The sequence below is a fragment of the Xiphias gladius genome, chromosome 11 (assembly GCF_016859285.1).
Source record: "Xiphias gladius isolate SHS-SW01 ecotype Sanya breed wild chromosome 11, ASM1685928v1, whole genome shotgun sequence".
In the NCBI taxonomy this organism is placed as follows: domain Eukaryota; kingdom Metazoa; phylum Chordata; class Actinopteri; order Istiophoriformes; family Xiphiidae; genus Xiphias; species Xiphias gladius.
The window spans coordinates 5860669-5879104 of NC_053410.1; the positions used below are offsets into that span (position 1 = coordinate 5860669).

Here is an 18436-nt window from a genome sequence, read left to right on the forward strand (position 1 = left end):
GTGACAATCTGACTCTAACGCACAACGAAGCGCATGCCAGACGAGCCGCAGCGCCGTATAAAAGTACGAGACCGATGCGTGTCGTGTACCGTGCGTATACGTTACCTCTGTACATGATACAGCGAAGGGCCTCAGAGGCGTAGGTCTGAGGAAGAGCCAGGCTGATGTAGCGGAGGGGATATGGGATACACTCCACAGGCCAGATGATACCTGCGGGGCAGGACAGAGAGGATACGGCGTAAGACCTCATTTACACCTGCTGAAATACAGCGTGTAATGAACTCCATAAAGCATTTAAACAAGCTCCGGTTTCTCTTGTTTTTACCCAGCTGTGGTGTGAACTTTTATTTTATTTGGGCCATCCAAAGCGAGGCAAGGAAGTGAAAAGAAATTTAAAAAAAAAAAAAAAAAAAAAAAATGGCATGATGTGATGTTTTTAAAGTTCAGTCCTGAAACCTGACAACAACTGCCTGGAAACAGCACTTGAGAAAACAGTCTCAGCACACGGCCCATTTAACAGCGGTTCCAGAGAATTCAATCATATCACATGATGCTCAACAGCAGATGGAATTTGCCTGGTTACCGTTTTGGTCTGGTTACCATGAAATTTCCATTTTTTTCCCAAGCATTTTAAGGACTTCTTTTTTTGACACGTCGCCTTAAAAGCTGAGGTTCAGAGATGAGGATTGTGCGACATGAACGAAAGCTCGAGACCTGCCACTAAACTGACCTCGTGGCGAGGATGAACTTCTCAATGAATCTCAGCTTTTAACTCAACGTGGACAAAAGAATCATTGAATTGCTCAGTGAAGGGGAAATCTGACTCCATGACAACTGGGTAAACTCCCCGTACGTAATGGACCTCGTGGAAGGATTGCTGGAAGGAGCAGTGGAAGTGATGGAGCACTTGACTGAGCCATTGCCACTTGAGCAGATAACGTTTCTATGTCCTGATCCGCAATGTAAAACAGAGGCTCGAGGTATGTTTATTCTTATCGATATGCAGTATATCATGAAATGCCAAATGTGTGCATAAATACATACAGAGTAAGATGCCGAGACTGATGTCCAATGCAATAAACTGTAACACCGTTATGCAAAACATAAGCAAACTAAAATTCGACAAATACTTTCGTCAGTTTCTTTAGCAACTCTTTAGTTGCTAAATGATCATATCCATGTCATATTTGTCAAGTGAGCCCTTTATCTTGTAGTGTCAACAAAAAAAACTGCATAATGAAAAGTGTTCTCCGTACTCTGAGCTTCGCCTGCCCCAAGTATCTCTTCTACCTCCATAAAATATTTACTGAACCCAAAATCTCACAGAGACGTGGTTTTTGCTTTAGTTTGTGCTGTGGGAAACTTTTTGGATTTTTTTTTTCCCCTCTTGTTTCCTGTCCACTATGTTGGGCATGTTCTGCCTTTTTTTCTCGTGTCATTGAATCAATGTGATGTGGGATCTGAATGAGAGTAAGATCATATGATAACAATGAATTACCACCCAGCCCTACTGTATGTGAGACAGTGTCGTAAGCACTTGAAATTACAGAAACTTTGCCCTAAACTTCATCACTAAACATGTACAACCAATAAGTTGGGAAGAAAGTGATTTTACTCTATTCTTTTTAGCCATAATCTGTGTATTAACTCTGTAATACTGAAGGTTAGAAAATGCCAAGACCAACTACTGCAATTCCCTTTACTCTCTTTATTTAGCTAAAGAGTTAGAGGAGGATTAGACCCATATATCCCCCTAAAGCCAGTCAAGTTTTGATGTTCTAACCCAATCCAAACAAATATTCAACCAACAACCTCCAAACAGAAGTACACCCTGATTCCAACATCAAAGAGGTTTATAATCAGCTTTTTCTGGTTAAATAACGGTCCAATAATCAGACAGCTGCAGGACTTTAAAGACCGTTTACACTCACGCAGACAGCTTCAAACTCTACCACTGCACACACACACACACACACACACACAGACAGTGGCCTACCGCTGATGATGAGGTTGGGGTAGAAGATGCCAAGGGCGGCCTGGTTGGCGCTCTGCTCGTCATCGATTGCAGCGGAGATGACAAGGCCGAACGAGATGCCGGTGACGCCCTGCAGCACGATCAGAATTATGACCAGCGCCAAGGAGCCTTCATTAGGCATCTGCAGAGAGAGTGAGAGACAGGCGCAGAGGGCTGAGAAAAGATTAACGGGCTCGTAAAATTCCAGGGTATGCGGTTGACTAAAAGGTGGAATAAAGGGGTTAAAAAAAAAAAAAAAAGAGTGAGAGAGGGAGTGAGGAGAGTTAAAGCCAGAACTAAATAGAATTCTGGAGTCACATTCATTATGTTTACATGCAGAAAACATACAATATTACATCAACTTCTCAGAATCTTTTATCTTAATCTATTAGTGGATAAAAAGGTTAAATCTCCACTTTTAAATCCAATAAAAAGCATCAAATCCTTTACCCTCGCAAACACATTTTTCAAACCTATTTTTCAAAACACAGCATACTCAAATCCCTTGCGGTCTTCCTCACTTAGCATCTGTGGTGATCTACATATACTGCACGTCGCATGTCTGCCGATATTATTATTTATTATTATTATTTCCATCGATAAGGAAACCTGACAAAGGCAAGGTAGACAAAAGCCCTCGGTAAATCACGGTGTAATAGAGCAGGGTTGCACGAGGTTCTTTAATGTTGCTTGACTTGTACCGACGCTCACACTGCTCTGCGCCTCGCCGCGTGTGTGTGTTCTCAAAATATGCTTTTTCCACCAAAAGTCCCAGGAAGGTTGAATTCCCAAGCACTGATGGCCAAGAACGTTCCCAGTTAAAAGTGTAGTCCCAGGGGTGGAAGTGGTAAAACTTCCTCCAGCACACTGTGATTTGCACTTCGAGGCCAAAACCCCTTACAAAGATTAAGCAAAATAGTGTGGACAACAAAGCCCGGACTTCGTCGTCGGCCCATCGGTTGTGACGTCTCTTGGGCTGCTCCGTCCTGATCACTGTCAGCCACAAACTACAAGAAAAACAGCGTGTTTGCAGTTGCAGGCTTTTAAGAATGCCGGGTGTATGACAACGCTACAGAAAACACTGGCTTTTGCTTTTATAAGGTCGTATAAAGTCCTATTTTGCTCCGGAGGGAGCGGCGTGAAATCTGATAAACTGCCTCAAGTGATGTCACTTGAGTCAGCGTTGGTTGGGGGTTGAAGACTACAAATCTGAAAATTAAAAAAAAAAAAAAAAAAAATTTTAAATCTGGGGTCGTGGAGTTAGAAAGAAGCGAGCTCAACAAAACCCTGCAGCCAACTCCTCAGCGCCTCTGCTCGAGGTCAGCAGCTCGAGACTACGCTGGCCGCTACGAGCATAACGCACCCGGAATCGCTGGCACTTGTTGCATTGTGGGAAATGTAGGCGGAAGGTTTCGACAAAGGAGCGGAGCGTGCGGAATTTAAAAAAAAAAAAGAAAAAAAGGTATATCTCTGGTTCTGCTGCACTGATTTAGATCAGTGCTGTTTAGATTTATTTAGATCAAACAACTGTCCACTGTGAGTCCGACAACGGTATAGAAGAGGAGGACTCTTTAAAGGAACATGGGAACAGATGAGACAAAGAGAGAGAGAGAAAGGGAGACGGAGATGCAGAGGGAAGGGAGGGAGAGACCCACAGAGACAGAATGGTGCTCAGTGATTTCTAATCCAAATATACTACAAGACATGAGAAGAGATGTTACCGCTGATTAAGTTCGGTTGCAAGTCACACAGAGGGGGGTGAAAACCGAGCAGAGGCGTGAAACTGTTCAAACGCCAGTAGGAAGAGTGAGAAAAGTCTGAAAGTCTCAGCTCGGCGGATAAAAGGCGGTAACTCTCTGTACTTGACAGGAATCTGCAGACATTTGCGTACGTGTGTGTGCGCGCACTTGTCCTCGGCGTGTTAAGACACTATCCGTCTCCCCTGACAACGTGCAAAAAATAGACCGGCACCGAGAGGCCACGTGACCACTCGGTTGCCACAGCAATCAGGGGGTTGTTGTCGTGGCGATCCCGCAGTCATCCCTGGATACGGCCGGCGCAGGAAGTGATTTATGGAGTTGGGGGTCTCCCTGGACTTCAGAGTCTTAATTAATGCGCACACACACACACACACAAATGCTATCTATCCCGGTATTTGTCAGAGAGCCTCCTCCCTGTACTGATTCCGTACAGAATCTACGGAAATCCACGAACCTGCTGACCCTCAGTTTTCTGCCGTACACACGCGCGAGAAGATTTACGCCACATTTCCTCCGCAGTTTTGCTGTCACACGTACACTTTACAGACCAAAAAACAAAAAACAAATCAGAAAACCCGATACATCACAATCTTGGATAAGAAAAGGTCCGTTTGATGGTTGAAATGAATTATTATGGCTCCCGTGCGCTGTGGGTAAAGACCGGGTTTTTTTAATGATGTAATAAAAATGCAAATGAGCCGGGTAATGGGCCCGCTGCGTTTGCGCAACCTTAAACCTCCAACCATCAAAACCTCAAACCCTCCACAAACCACATCGAATCAGGAATGCGGTGCACTCTGGGAGGCTTCCTGGCTCCGTCGGCCTCGAGAAGCCTCCCTTGACCGGTATTCCCCCGCCTTCCTTCAAAAAATCCAGGCCTCGCTTCCACACGAACCGGCAGCGTCGGGGTCCCAAGGAAAGGTCACGCCGGATCTGCCCTTTCGGGGTGCTTTCATCCAAACACAAAACACCAACTACTAGAGAAACAAACCGCATGTTCTCTGATACTTTAAACTGAAAAATAAATGGTTAAAAATGATTTAAACAGTCAGATATGTTTATATAATCTAACACTTCTTTACTTATTTTTATCGATCAATTGGCCTTTTTATGACTTATCCTATATATTCTTGCTGTTACTCTCTTCCCCTGAAATCTTATTATTATTATTATTATTATTATTATTTGAAGCTGCAAAGAGCCACTCTCCGGTCAAAACGCCTTCATCTCCTCTGCGTTTCCTCGGCCGTGTCACCGCCAGCATCAGGCTGTGGGTGGGTGGGGTGTGTGTGTGTGTGTGTGGTGTGTGTGGGGGGGGGGGGCGAACCTTGAAGACGAGCAGGATGAAGAGGAGCAGCAGGGTGATCTGAACGCTGATGACAAACAGCTGGGAGAAGAGGTGCGCCAGCATCGTCTCCAGCGAGCTCACACCTGGTAGAGAGAGAGAGGGGGAGACACCGACGCAGACACAGGAGCACTTAGGCACTGTTCAGTGAAGAGCTTGTGCATAAGCTCCGGTCAAAACTCCTCGTCGGGCAGTACAGGTCATCACAAACCCCGGCATCACTCAGTCCCGCCTGGATCTACATGGCCTCACCGAGTTTAAATGAACCATCAGCCCGTGCAGAAATTGTGCTTTGCAGATTCCTACACAGTAATTAATCATTTTAAAGCTGTAAAATTGCCAATTCATCCAAACGGCTGTCTGCTTTCTCGCGGGTAGACGCCGTCGCATTCTGCTGCGATCACGGCACTCCCTCTAGCGGCGGTGTCTCGAATTACACTTAAATGATTTACCCATTGGATTCAGTTCAGTATTCAGGGCCAGAGCCAACGCTTTATTACCTACAGAAGAAAAATTTGAATAAATCTACAGATACCTCAAGATAAGATATCTAACATTTCTTCTTCAAGAAAAAAAAAATGAGCCCAGAAAACTGTCCAACCAGAACAGTGTTATGGAATATGCTCTTTAAAAGGACGTCTGCCATTTATTTGGTAAGATTTGTTCAAATTCAAGGGCTGTACAGCGCGGATATGACACTTTGAGGAGTAAGGCGAGCGGCAAAACCAGAAGGCACAGACAAAGTGATGGCAGGTCTGGTTGCTTTTTAACCAGGTTCAAAGATTACATGCAAAGGCAAGGTAAAGTAAAACTGTATATATGTGTATATATACACATGTTTAATGGAAGGACACGGCTTTTCTGTTTGCGTGGCACCGTAGGAGCAGTGTGAACTTTGACCACTCACCTGCGACCCAGCATCTGTCCAAGAGCCCCTCCTTCCTCTCCAGGACAAAGGAGAGAGCCGTCAGACCCACGGCCAGGTAGAAGGTGATACTGGAGGGCCGGAGAGGAAGAGGAGAGAAATACGTCAGAAGTTAAGCGACATTTTGGCGTGTTGTTACAGAAAACCGTCTCGCTGGGAGGTGTTTCCGGTTCGATCCCAGAAAGACTTGTGAGCACAGACGCATGATCATCGCGTATTTTTCCAGCCAGCAATAGAACAATAGAACAAATAGGTTCTTAAACTTTTCCTCTCAAAAACAAATGATGCGTTCACTGAGACAGGTGCGGCGAGTCAACGAAAAAGCCGTCGCACATATCCAGCCCACCAGCCCACGTCACACTGACCTGAGCACAGCTCCGGGTGTCACAAACGTGGTGAAGTCGGTGTTTTGGCTGCCATAGATGGGCTCCTCAAACTGGAAGGTGACAGCCGCAAAAGATTTGTTTTTACTTTCTCACCCAGTGTGTAGCATCGGCAGAAACACAGCTGCATATACACAGCATCTCTGATGATGCCTCAGGTATTGCTGTCAACCTACTTGTAAAGTAGTGTCTCTTTTGACATTTCAATACACAGGTTTGATGCATTTCTATGTCCTTATTACACTCATTGTTTATTCTGTTAATTATTCCGTAAGCTCCTTTCCTACCTTTATTGGCAGGGTGGCCAGGTATGACATGCTGCCCAAATGGTTCTCCACAAAAGCCTGCAGAGAGACGACAGCGCTTTAACAACAAACCAATGCAAACAGGTGACAGACAAACATATTTAACGTATTTATGTTGCAAGGCAGGGTGTAACTTATAATGTGTTCTGCGAAGGAAAAGTTGGTTCATCATTTATTGGCTTTCGGTGATGCTCCTATAGACGTATCAAGTCAATCTAAGGGGCCTTGGATGTTTTGTGTCTTCGGGGGGCTACATATGGAGCACCCTCTAGCCTTTATAATAAATGGAAATAAGCCCAGCTATGCCTTATGACCAGTGCATGGACAGCGCTTGATCGTTGTACACGTTTCTCTCCCATTGGATGATGTGTCTAGGTTCAAGTGAAGATAACCCATTAAAGTTCTTTGTCTCAAGAAACACTATAAAACATGACTGTAAGACCTTTTCCATTGAGACACTCTCCTTTGGCTTCTGGTGGTAAGGTGTGTTTGTCTCCTATATTGTAACTTACAATATATTTCACTTCAACCCTCTCAATGTTTTGTGTGTTCAATTGTGCTCAGAGTCATTTGTAGAAAATCTTCCACAACAATTATGGCTTGGTGATTAATTCATACAAAACTATAATTAAAAACCGCCACAATGAGTCACTGAGGTGTTTTACACATATACAGAGTTTGGTCTTGTGTCATGCACAATAGTAGAAAGCCAGTTAAGTGTCATTGATATTGGTGTTGGAAGGATAAGGCTGCTGTAGTGCCCTAAAGTTTCAGTGTGTATCGATCGCACCGAGCCCCCGTGTGTCAGTTTTTACACTGTAACGTCTTGTAGGTTGTCAGACGTCTGTGTATTTACTGGATGTGTCGACTGATCTCCGACTGCATCTCTCCCAGAAACATGAAAACAGATGAAACATTTGCACGAGACTCCAGCTGACGAAACGAACAGCAGGAAACTCATTTATACCTGAAAGGCCTCATGAAGCTTCTTCTGCAGCATGAAGGCAATTTGTCGATCTAGGAAAAACACACACAGCAAAAACGAGCAACTTCAGCTTCTCAGATGCGCAGTCGATGATAACGTAGATGTATGTAAAGTGGTATGTTAATGAATACTTTTCCCAGAGGATTCTGTATTTTTTTCTAATTTTTTTTCTATATTTTAGTACATGTACAGTACACGTTAGTTACTCCTTTCAATTTTACGTAATATAAGGCACATGTGAAGAATTTAACTCCCAAACATTATGGGTGACATACATACATTTTCCAAAATGTGCCAGTACAATACGATTTCTGGCAGGAAATCTCAAAACTCATGCTAGATTATTACTTCAGTTAGAAACCACTTTAACCTGCACCCAGGATTTTTTTTTCGGTGCGATTGTAACGAGACTGCAGTTTTTCAGCAAAAACCATGAGAAGGGTTTGCATCTCACTTGTCAGGTCCAGCCAGACGTGTACCGATCCTCCGTCGACCACCTCTCTAGAGACCTGCCGCTTGATCATCCTGTCAAAGTCAAGGAGCAGAGTCACGATCTGAAAAAACTCACAAGAGTTTCAGAGATCTGTTCAAACGCTCAGCGGCAATCAGTCAAACTGGAATGTTAAGTCTGCAGAAACCCTGGATGCTGGAGCCGGGAAATCCTCCGTTCTTTCTTTGAAAGGATGTAATGTAACCTGAAAACTCTGGTCAACACATAGTTATTTCTCTGACACAAATGAAGCAACGCCCGTGGTCTTGTTGAGTCACTGAGGGTATTATAACGCAAGCAATGTATTCAATTTAACTTTGTTCAGGAGGTACGCTTTTTTTATTATCCTTGTGCTGTATGTTATGCATGATCCGACCTGAAATACTAAAAGCCCTGCCTCAAGTTTCTTCAGGGCTTTAGCGGACATGGATTTTTTATTGGCTCTGGCCTCGCTCCCCCTATTTTGTAGCAAACCGTTAAATATCTCACACTGTTTGTGTGTGTAGCACGTCCACAAGCAGACCTGCGTACGTGCAGGGAAAAGCTCTGCCTCTGAGAAGCGTTTTGTAAACAACAAGGGGCAATTTTTTAAGGAACAGTCACCGTCAGGTGCCGATCAACTGTGACCACATTTTAAAGACTTTACCGTCAGTTTTCTTTTTGCTGGTTCACAAAGTCCATCGGTCTGACTCGCTTGCAGTACACTATATGAACAGGACGGCCCCTCGGGTGGCCAGAGACGGGTCTTTTAGTTGTCCCAAAGTGCGGGACAAATCTCCTTTTGCTGAGGCAGCTTTTGGTTTCTGTGCTCTGAGCGGTTGGATCAGTCTGCCTGAGGATCTGAGAGCGACGACGGTGTCGTTTCTTTTATACGCTACCTCTCGATTAGAACGTTTTATTTCCATATTTTTATTTTGAAATGTTTTTATTGGCTTTTTTTTTGGTTGTATTATTTCACATTCATTTTCACAGTTTCTATTTCCTGCATCAGTGTCCATTTCTTTTATTGTTTATATTTGAGTTGCTTCATTATTTTGTCTGTCACCTGTAGAGCACTTTGAACGGCACTAACCTGTCTGGCCGCACGAATGAAATCAATCAAATAAAACGGACTGATTGCTGTAATTCTACACTTTTTTTTTAACGCATCAGAAGTTGCCACTCGGGCAAGCTCCATACTGCGTGTTTATTTACCATTATTGACAGAGATCTATTTTATATTTTTGAGAGATATTGTCCCTTAACACTGATGGTGAGCTAGGAGCACATTACATGTTTTAGCCTTTCACAGCACACTGATGACAAACAATAACAAACTGTTTGAATACCTCAAATAAACAGTTGTGCCATGTTACACATGTTTTTACATTACATTATTATACTGTATTATTTTACAGTGCTCTTTTTTTTCCTCCATACAATCACAAGGTACAGTGCGTTTTCAATAACTCCTTACCCATCATGCACTGTCCACACAATAACGAATAGACAATGAATAGATGCTAACTTTTCACTTGATGAAATCACAGCCGGTCTATTAGAGTATCCTGTCAAATGTGCTGTAATTGCACAGCTCAGATTACTTTCACATGACTCGGAGCTGGAAGAGACGACGCCTTTTGTTTTTCCCGAGGCAGGTGTGTCACATGAGCGACACATGATTCAGCGAGACGGAGCGTTTGATTGGCTGGGGCTAAGTTTTGACCTGCCCAGGTGCATTGAGGACAGGAAGGACCAGACTGTCTACCCTGGTATCACACAAACACACACGCGCGCACACACACACACACACACACACACACACACAAAAATACACACAGGCATACACAAAACTGTGATTCACACCTAAACAACAACTCGTGCCCATTACCCTCCATTGACTCATCCTCACATGATGGCGGTTTCTGAGGTGTGAGTTGGTGTGGTTTGATTTGTGTGTGTGTGTGTGTTTAATGTTGTTGTAAGCAGATCTATGGAAGTCACATTTTTCAAGTGTTAGCGAATTCCTTTGTCAACAACTATTACTCCTCGTGTGAGGAATCCATCCCTGGTGCATAAACAGCGCTTAAATGATTGATAACGCAGTATAACATAGCTGTAATTATTAATGATATATGACCTTACATAAACAACTCTGTTTACGCACTTGAACAAATCATTCACGGGCTGGTTTTAAAACTGTTAACCGATGTATGCAAAACCAACGAAGACAAACGATTACAACTTTGATAGTTCAGTTTTATCAAGATTTGTCTGTTCACACACCAGTTATGAATGCTTCATATGAGGAGCTACAGTCTTTGACCAATATGTCAATTCAAATTTAAAAATGTCTTTATTTCAATTCACAATTACATTGTAGAGTGTTATATCATAACTGTCCATTAAGTGTTCGTACACGGCTTGAGTGCTAAAAAGGCTGGAGTTAGAGTAGGTGGGTCCATTATTGTAAAAGGTGCTTCTTGCAGTCGTCGCCACCAGCAAATTCATCTACACCATCTGCACAGAACACGCCGTGTAAGATACATCCTAAAGGCATGTCGGCAAAATGCTTGTAATCCAAAGGGAGGTGATGGTTTGATCCCTCGGCTCCTCTCGCCTAAATACCGTATCAAAGTCTCCTTGAGGAAGACCCCTGGAGGTGGAATGCAAAAAGGTTTAACGTCCGTGACGTGTGAAGTGCTTGTTAAGGTATGCAGTGAGATTAAGAGTGTGCGTCTGCTCTTTGTGTTTCTTTGTGCGATGAGTTTGGCTCTGCTCTGCAGCTGGAATGCCGTCAGTGCATCACTCTGGCATTTTGGTGGAGCCGGCGTGCTTCACTGAGGGTTTTGAATGACTACTGACAACGCTTGTGACGCACTCAGACGCGGCGCGGTGTAATCAGTGTCGCATTGCGGGTGTGTAACATTGTAAACACAGGTCTGTGCTATGGCCATGTATGAAAAGAGGTTGTCAGACGTAAGACAACTGAGGAAGAAAGAGTGTCGGTGTGTGTGTGTGTGGGGGGGGGCAGAGCCACATGATCACGGTGAAGCTCATGATCAAGGAGGTCAAACCGTGTCCGGACAAGTTGAGACACGTCGAGTAACAGGCCAGGTCAGACTGTAGCTCCTGACACTAAACTTCTGAAACCTCCTCATAAGGAGTGCTTTACATCCAGGCTGAGGATGCCTGGCTTACATGTCCTGTGGGAGCGTTTACTCAAATCTCTGCTCGCAGTTCCTTTTTTTTTTCTTTTTTTCGACGTCACACACCTCGAGTGTCTCTTTACATCGCTGCTTTAATAGCGTGTATTCACTGAACCCTGTTGCCAGTCTGATGCAATAACTGCAATTTTGCAGAGTTTTTCGCAGAATTTTCTCTACCGCTTTATCAACCACCGCTTTGGCGACGTCAACCCTCAGGAGCAACGTGTGACACACGGTGTCCACTTCATGTCACGCTGACTAACGTTTAGCCAAAAGACGCACCATATGTTAGTCTGCGAACACAAGCGCTTTCAGGCGGTGGGCGGCTCTGTGTCAACTAAAATAAGTGTGCGCTCAGACTTTCAGGGCTCACATCACAGTAGCCGGGTTTGATGAACCTCTTTTTACCCCAGTCGCGTCAAAAGGGAGAAACAATTTTTTAGTTGATCTGATCTGAGAGGAATCTCCCGTAAAAAGATTTCAAACGGTCCCTTTCCAAGTGTCTCCCAGTTTATTCGCGTGATTGGCGCATCGAGAAAGATCCTTCATTTATGACAGTGATTTTAGAGGTTGGAATAAGACGGGCAGTTAATCTCTCTTCTCTGCACGTTAAACCTTGCGCCGCTGCAGCGTTTAGGTTGATTCGGCTGCATTCAGTTCGGACCTGTGCCGTGTTGAAAGGGATACAGAAAAATGTTACCAGGTCCGACTTGGTCGGACTGCCGTCGTGACTTTTACGTAAAAGCGACCAGGGTGCTCATTCAGACACGTTGGCGACTTTATTCCTATTTACACCACGTTGACCAGCGTTTAGCCGCTGTCATAATGGCTCCCGGTTTGATTACTCTCTTGCTGCATCCTTCATTTGAAAACTTTTAATGTTAAGACACGTCTACAGTATGTCTACTTACTTGTAAAGGGGCTAAACAGCTCATCACCTCCTGGTGTTGTAGTATGAGCTCATTTGCATCATTAAATAAGAACTGAGGCTGAATGAATGTGACTGGATGTGGAAGGACAGAATTTTATCATTTTTACCGCTGGTGGCATCGCGGCTGATGCTGGATTCACTTGACCCAGCGTTTGAGATTGTTGGATCCCTACTGATGATGCTGTTCCTCTCACCTTTTTGTCAGGTAGCTGGTGAAGTTCTTGCCAAAGCCAATGACGCCCCAGTACTCTCCGTTATAAATCCCATCGAAAGCGTCTGCATGGGACAAGGGCACCTGTGGATGAAATAAACAGAACAACAGACATAATTTATATATTATACATTATATTTTAATCTTTTGAGACCACGTGAATGCTGACTGACCACATTTTGCTCGAGCGCTGTGGCGCTTCACATGTGTATCCAGTGAAATACATGAAAATCTTTCACCATTTATTATTATTGAGCAGCTTCACTAGGGCTGCTGGGAGTTGGATGCTTCGCTCAAGGGCAATATTTTTCATTTACTGAGCTACCAGCCAGTTTAGATAATTGAACTCCACTTTACAGTATTTGTATTATATAGTAAACTGAAATGTTTTCTCGGGAAACAACTTTTCATTCTCACCGCTTCCTAGAAGAAGAAAGTCTTCTTCTGTTCTGCTGTGAACTGAAGTGAAACTTATTTGCTTAAAGTCAAATTAAATATAGCAATGTGATTGAGTAACGTGATAACAACAGAAAATAAATCCGAATTTACCAACAGATCTACAGCACATGTATCTGCTACAGAGACGAAAACTAAATAGTGAACATATACAGAAACTACCCGGTTCCTCTTTGGTTGTGGCACATAAATATGGTCCCCAAGGCTGCGTTTGTGTATGATGTGTATTAATATCAGCGTCTCACAAGGCCGAATAAATACCTGGTGCACACTGGAGTTGTCCAGGAAGGAGAGCAGCGACTGGCTGTAAGAGGAGGGGGAGGTCTCGTTGTTCACTACGGCAACCTGGATCCCCTTTGGATCTCCTCCGATACACAAGCAGATGAGAGAGACCTGGATGACGGGCAGCAAGAACTGGAAGCACAACGAGCTGCGGACGCAGAGGAGACAGTTACACTAAGAAACGCTGCACCAACCTGTCCCTTACAGATATCGTTAAATCATAACTCCTGATATTAATTACTAGGTATTACTATTAAATACTGTTGACGTTGCCATACCCCGGCATTCTCTTCATCCGCACCATTGTTTTGATCATCAGGGCAGCGATGTTTCTCCACTTTGGCAGCACGTGTCTGGCCCGCACCTTCCAGTCCACTGTACCACCAAACAAAACACACAATGAGAACGCACACTTTAAAAAGGTGCGTTTCCAAACAAACAGCAGCCAAAAGGTATGTCACACATCAATATTTCGATATTTCACAATGAACACACCGCATCTACCACCCTGCAAAACAGGCATATTGTAAGACGGCGTGTTGGCTTTTATTTCAACACTGATGTAAGGGAGAGAAAACAAATAATGACTGCAATAACACCGATGTCAAGATGGAGACCCAACTGTTCAGTCAATGCCAACCTACGCCCCCCTGAGGTGTTGTAAACGGGATTTTTAAAAAGTGGGCGGACAGCAGAGCAGCATTTATCTCTCGGCCCTGAAGTTGCGCATTGGGCGCCGGTCTAGCAACTTTTTTAGGGAGCTTTTTGCCTGCATTTCTCAGGAAATGCGAAGACAGAGGGAGACAGAGAGAGAGAAAATCTCAACCAGCATAAACACTCCTTTTGAAGAGATTTATATCTTATCTTATGTATTTTATTAAGTATTATATATCTATATTTTAAAGTCTGCAATAATGATTTCAGATAATGGTTGCATTTGAAACTTTAAATCTAACTTAAAATAAACTGGGGGATACATGTTTAAAAAAAAAGTACCTGAATATTTGGGAACTTCCTCTGCAGCTCCCGGTCGGGTCCTGAGAATCGGCTGACTCTCGTCTCGCCCGCTCTCGAAAGACTGGCTGTTCTCTAACGGCCCACCCTGGGGACTGGATCCCTGTTTGGAGCCGTTCTGATCCGATGTCTCACACAGCTGCAGGAAGGCGTGCTCCAGGGTCTGCAGGAGAAGATAATGCAGGTGAGCAGGGACCAGACTGCCAGTGAACTGTATTATTTTAGGCTTGCGGCTTCACTTCTTTTTACTTTACAAGTGTTTTATTCGTTTCCTTTGTTTCCTTTTTTTTTCATCACCTGTGTACCTGTGTATATATTATTTTGTCCTTAACAAATGAACCTTGGATATCGACAAAAGTTGGGGAGAAGAAATTTCTCATCCCTACAGTGCAGGATTTTCAAAATTATATAAACGTGCCCTCAATTACAGTTTCAAATCATTTCATTTGATGTTCACTTCGTATTACAACAACTGTAAAAGGAAATGAACAACCCCACACTATGAAAAACCTCCCTGCCCTGACTACCAGTGCCCCTGGGTGTCCACGCAGTCCACTGGGGGGTTCAAACGGCACTCACTGTGGCACTGTGCTGCTTCATGACTGCATCCGGAGGACCTTCAGCCAGCAAATGGCCGTTCCGCATGAGACCGACCTAGAGAATGGAGAGCAGATTTATTAAAGTGTTATTTATAAGACATTATTTTGGTTTGTTATTTCTGGACAGGACATTTTTCATCCTCCAGATGTCTAGAGATAAAAAAAAACAAACAAAATAGATCATGATGCATGGATAAATAAATCAAAACTTCTATCTATCCCTCCTGACCACACACAAAAGGCTACCACAGTTCTCAAGTCTAAGACTCAGAGAGGCCTACCTACATCTACGCCAGCATTTCGACAAAGTTCCCGAACAGTACGGCAACACTCAGACTACTTCCCGAAATAGAAGAGAATTAATTGAGAGTTTTTCTTACTCCTTGTGTTAACGCTTTTCGGACATAAGTAAGTAGCCAGTTACAGAACAGCAGAGGAACTGGTTGTCAAAATCAGCGGGAAACTCATCCCATCCCTCTTTTTAGTGGGTCAAACAGGCCAAATGCAAAATTTGCAGTTGCTATCTGATCAGCTTCTACCTATTGTACCTGACAGATTAAGACTGACGAAACAACAACAGGGCGGGTTTTTCACGACCCAGGAAAGCTCATTCCTTGGCAGGGGAGGGATGCATTGTTGTACCGTGTGCTCCTTCACCTGACATAGTTCTGTCAAGGTGTAACAGTCACAAGGAGAGAGATAAATAGGCAAATCCACCTTGTTCTCCCTCAGACAGTGTCCTCTTCTTCCCCCCAGCTGTCATTTAATCCTGGGCGGAGACACCGCGGAGCTAGCTGAGCGGTCAGACTGGTTTTAGTGGAGAATTTCTGGTTCCATGTTTACACGTGGCTGCTTCAGTGAGGGGCCAAAATGACCTTTGACCTCGTTTTGCACAGTTTGAGAACCAGCTTGAGCTATGCCGTCTCAGCAGCCAGAGTTTCAGTTTGAATATGACAACACACACACACACATAAATACTTGTACTAACAAGCTGATTAACTGTGACCCGTTGAAGTGAAATCTAGAAACCACATGGACAGATCAGCACCTTCACATGGGGATAATTTCATTCACCAATAGCAAATGTTTTGTCGTTACATGAAAACAAAAATTAAAAGTATTTAGTCTTTTTTCCTCCTGACTCTTAGCAGGGTGGAAAAGCTTCTTAAACAGCATTTAAACCATCATGGGACGAAATATTCTGCACTGAAAACCAGACTGAAGGAACTCTTTCAGTCAGCAGCGCCCTGAGGCAGAGACACATTACATCTGGTAAACGGTACAGGAAATAAAACAGTACATTTATTAGACCTTAATGTTAATTTAGAGAACACTTTTCAACACTGATATCTTTAGTATCAGAAGTATCAGTCTAACTCTCATACACCCACACTCACACATTCAGTAGCTTCACAAGTACACAGAGCAGGCGGGGGGGGGGTGTTTTTTCAGCTACACAACAAATACCAACAGTTGAGCTTTCCTGACTGAAACAACCAGACATGGGTTCTTTGAAAAACATTCTGCTTTTGTCTTTCACCCTTGTGATACGCGGTGTGGAAGGTGTTGCACAAAAACAGAGAAGTGAAATTTTGGCCTCTGAAAATTTCAGATCACTTTATTTGTTAACTCTGTTTCGTCTCTGGATGTTCCCTTAAATTCATCACAAACACACAGAAACAAAAAAAAGTCCCTGTCATCTTATAGGAACAGTTCAACATTTTGGGAAATATGCATATCAGCTTTCTCGCCAAGAAGGTCGATGCACCTCTCGTGTCTTTTTGCAAAGTGCGGAGCCTGAGGAGGCGACCGAGCCAAGAGGGTCCTAGAGAGTAGGGTCCCACCTTTTTTCCTTTTTTAAAATCAGAATACATAGAAATAAAGAAACAGCGCTGTTCTCGTATCGCAGCGTAGAGCAAATGAATCCTAGTGTTATTGCTTGATAAGGAAAAAGATCAGACTATTATTTCACTCTAACCCTGTTACTTGATCGTATTTTCAAACCATTCCACTTTTAATGTTTCAAGAGAAAATGCTGTGAGGATGAGGACCAACCGATGTGCCTGGCAAGCGTAAAGGCTGGCTCCTGACAGCCTGTCATCTTTAATATTTCTATTTGTGTGCGGATGGACCAAACCAGATACAACGTGTCAATTAGTGAGCTCTGGCTTTTAACTTTGGAGGGAGCAAGGCTAGCTGACTTCCCACCCGCTTCCAGGTTTTACCTAAGATAACCGTCCCCCGAGCGGTATCTTCTCATCTGACTCTCCCAAAGAAAGTAAAAAAAAGCACATTTCCCAACACTATAAACTAAACCTTTACACAAAAAAAAAAACTATTGCGGCTCATGGTAGCCTAATCTACCTTACAAACTTACAACTGTAAAGCCCTCGGCTTTATGGACTTTATATACAAAGAAGATTACTGGTGAAACAGTGAACGGACTCATGGAATGACTGGACTTATGCTGGAGCCAAACATTAGTCTGTCCAGCAGTGAAGGTGACATAGGTGTTGAATGCAGTGTAAATGCGTAGGGCTATAGGCTTACTTTGGTCCTGTTGTGCTTGTGTGCGACCATTTTCCATAAATCTGCTGGTTGTCAGTGGTGGTTTGACACGACTCTTACTGAAATCTTTGACTGTTAGGTCCACTTATGAAACCAGAAAATGCCTGTAATGTCTCTCTGGTGAGTTTGTTTTCAATCGTGTATCTGACTTGCTTCCTTTTCTCTCTCTGTTTTTCTTCACGGTGTCTGTACAAACTATGCAAAGTTTTGAGCGCAGATTTCAATCACAGACTGCAAAGGTCCATTATCCAGACCAAACTAAACAAACCATATGTATTAATGTCACCGAGACATATCCTTTTACCCAGACTTCACTTTAAGGACAAGGCTGGCATTATTCAATATTTTTTTCTTACTGTAAACAAATCCCACGAGAAAACCAGAACAAAAACAGCTGTGCGCTGTAGCTTTTAGCCAATGTTAGTCAACAGGGGCAAAGACTGTATGTGCCGGGGACTATTTTCAGCAGGGGATTAATACACTTTTGGTACTGTGGTGAATATTTACAGCAGCTGGACGGTGTATGTGGGATTGACTCAAAATAAACTACAGTGCCCTTGGTCAACATAATGCAGGAAAAATGTCAAACCAGTGCAACAGTGTGGCTATTTCAAGTATTTGGAGTTCTATGGCATGGCGCAATAAACTAGGCTTTGGATACTTGGATCAATTCGTTGTCGGATCTGGTGTTTTGGTCATTGGATTTTCATTGGGTTTTAGTGATAGATAGAATATCACCAAACTTATCCTTTCAGGTGCTTCATGAAGCAAAAGAACAAATTCCGAACCTTCCACTGGGGCGTAAAAATGTGAGAAAACCTTTTGGTTTTGTTACACAAGGGAGCTTCTATACAACCTCTATAGGAGGTTCAATTCAATCTGAGCTTTTGTCCCTCCTGTCAAAGCTAACAAAGCATGAACTTCATCTAACATGTTGACACAGAATAAATATCAATGGACCCATTGTTTTTGAGGACTAG

The 18436-nt window shown here is 43.4% G+C and overlaps 1 protein-coding gene across 1 annotated transcript in view; it reads right to left on the bottom strand.

Moving 5' to 3' along the window:
• Nucleotides 1-18436, bottom strand: part of abch1 (ATP-binding cassette, sub-family H, member 1) — a 32260-nt gene that overhangs the window by 1741 nt on the left and 12083 nt on the right. The window contains exons 7-19 of the mRNA XM_040139157.1: nucleotides 14869-14943; nucleotides 14272-14452; nucleotides 13554-13650; nucleotides 13255-13423; nucleotides 12521-12621; nucleotides 8172-8242; nucleotides 7700-7749; nucleotides 6715-6771; nucleotides 6410-6480; nucleotides 6027-6115; nucleotides 5102-5205; nucleotides 1997-2156; nucleotides 106-210 (exon numbers count right to left, since the gene is read on the bottom strand). Coding sequence (XP_039995091.1) covers nucleotides 106-210; nucleotides 1997-2156; nucleotides 5102-5205; nucleotides 6027-6115; nucleotides 6410-6480; nucleotides 6715-6771; nucleotides 7700-7749; nucleotides 8172-8242; nucleotides 12521-12621; nucleotides 13255-13423; nucleotides 13554-13650; nucleotides 14272-14452; nucleotides 14869-14943 — 1330 coding nt within the window. The remainder of the gene's footprint in view (nucleotides 1-105; nucleotides 211-1996; nucleotides 2157-5101; nucleotides 5206-6026; nucleotides 6116-6409; nucleotides 6481-6714; nucleotides 6772-7699; nucleotides 7750-8171; nucleotides 8243-12520; nucleotides 12622-13254; nucleotides 13424-13553; nucleotides 13651-14271; nucleotides 14453-14868; nucleotides 14944-18436) is intronic.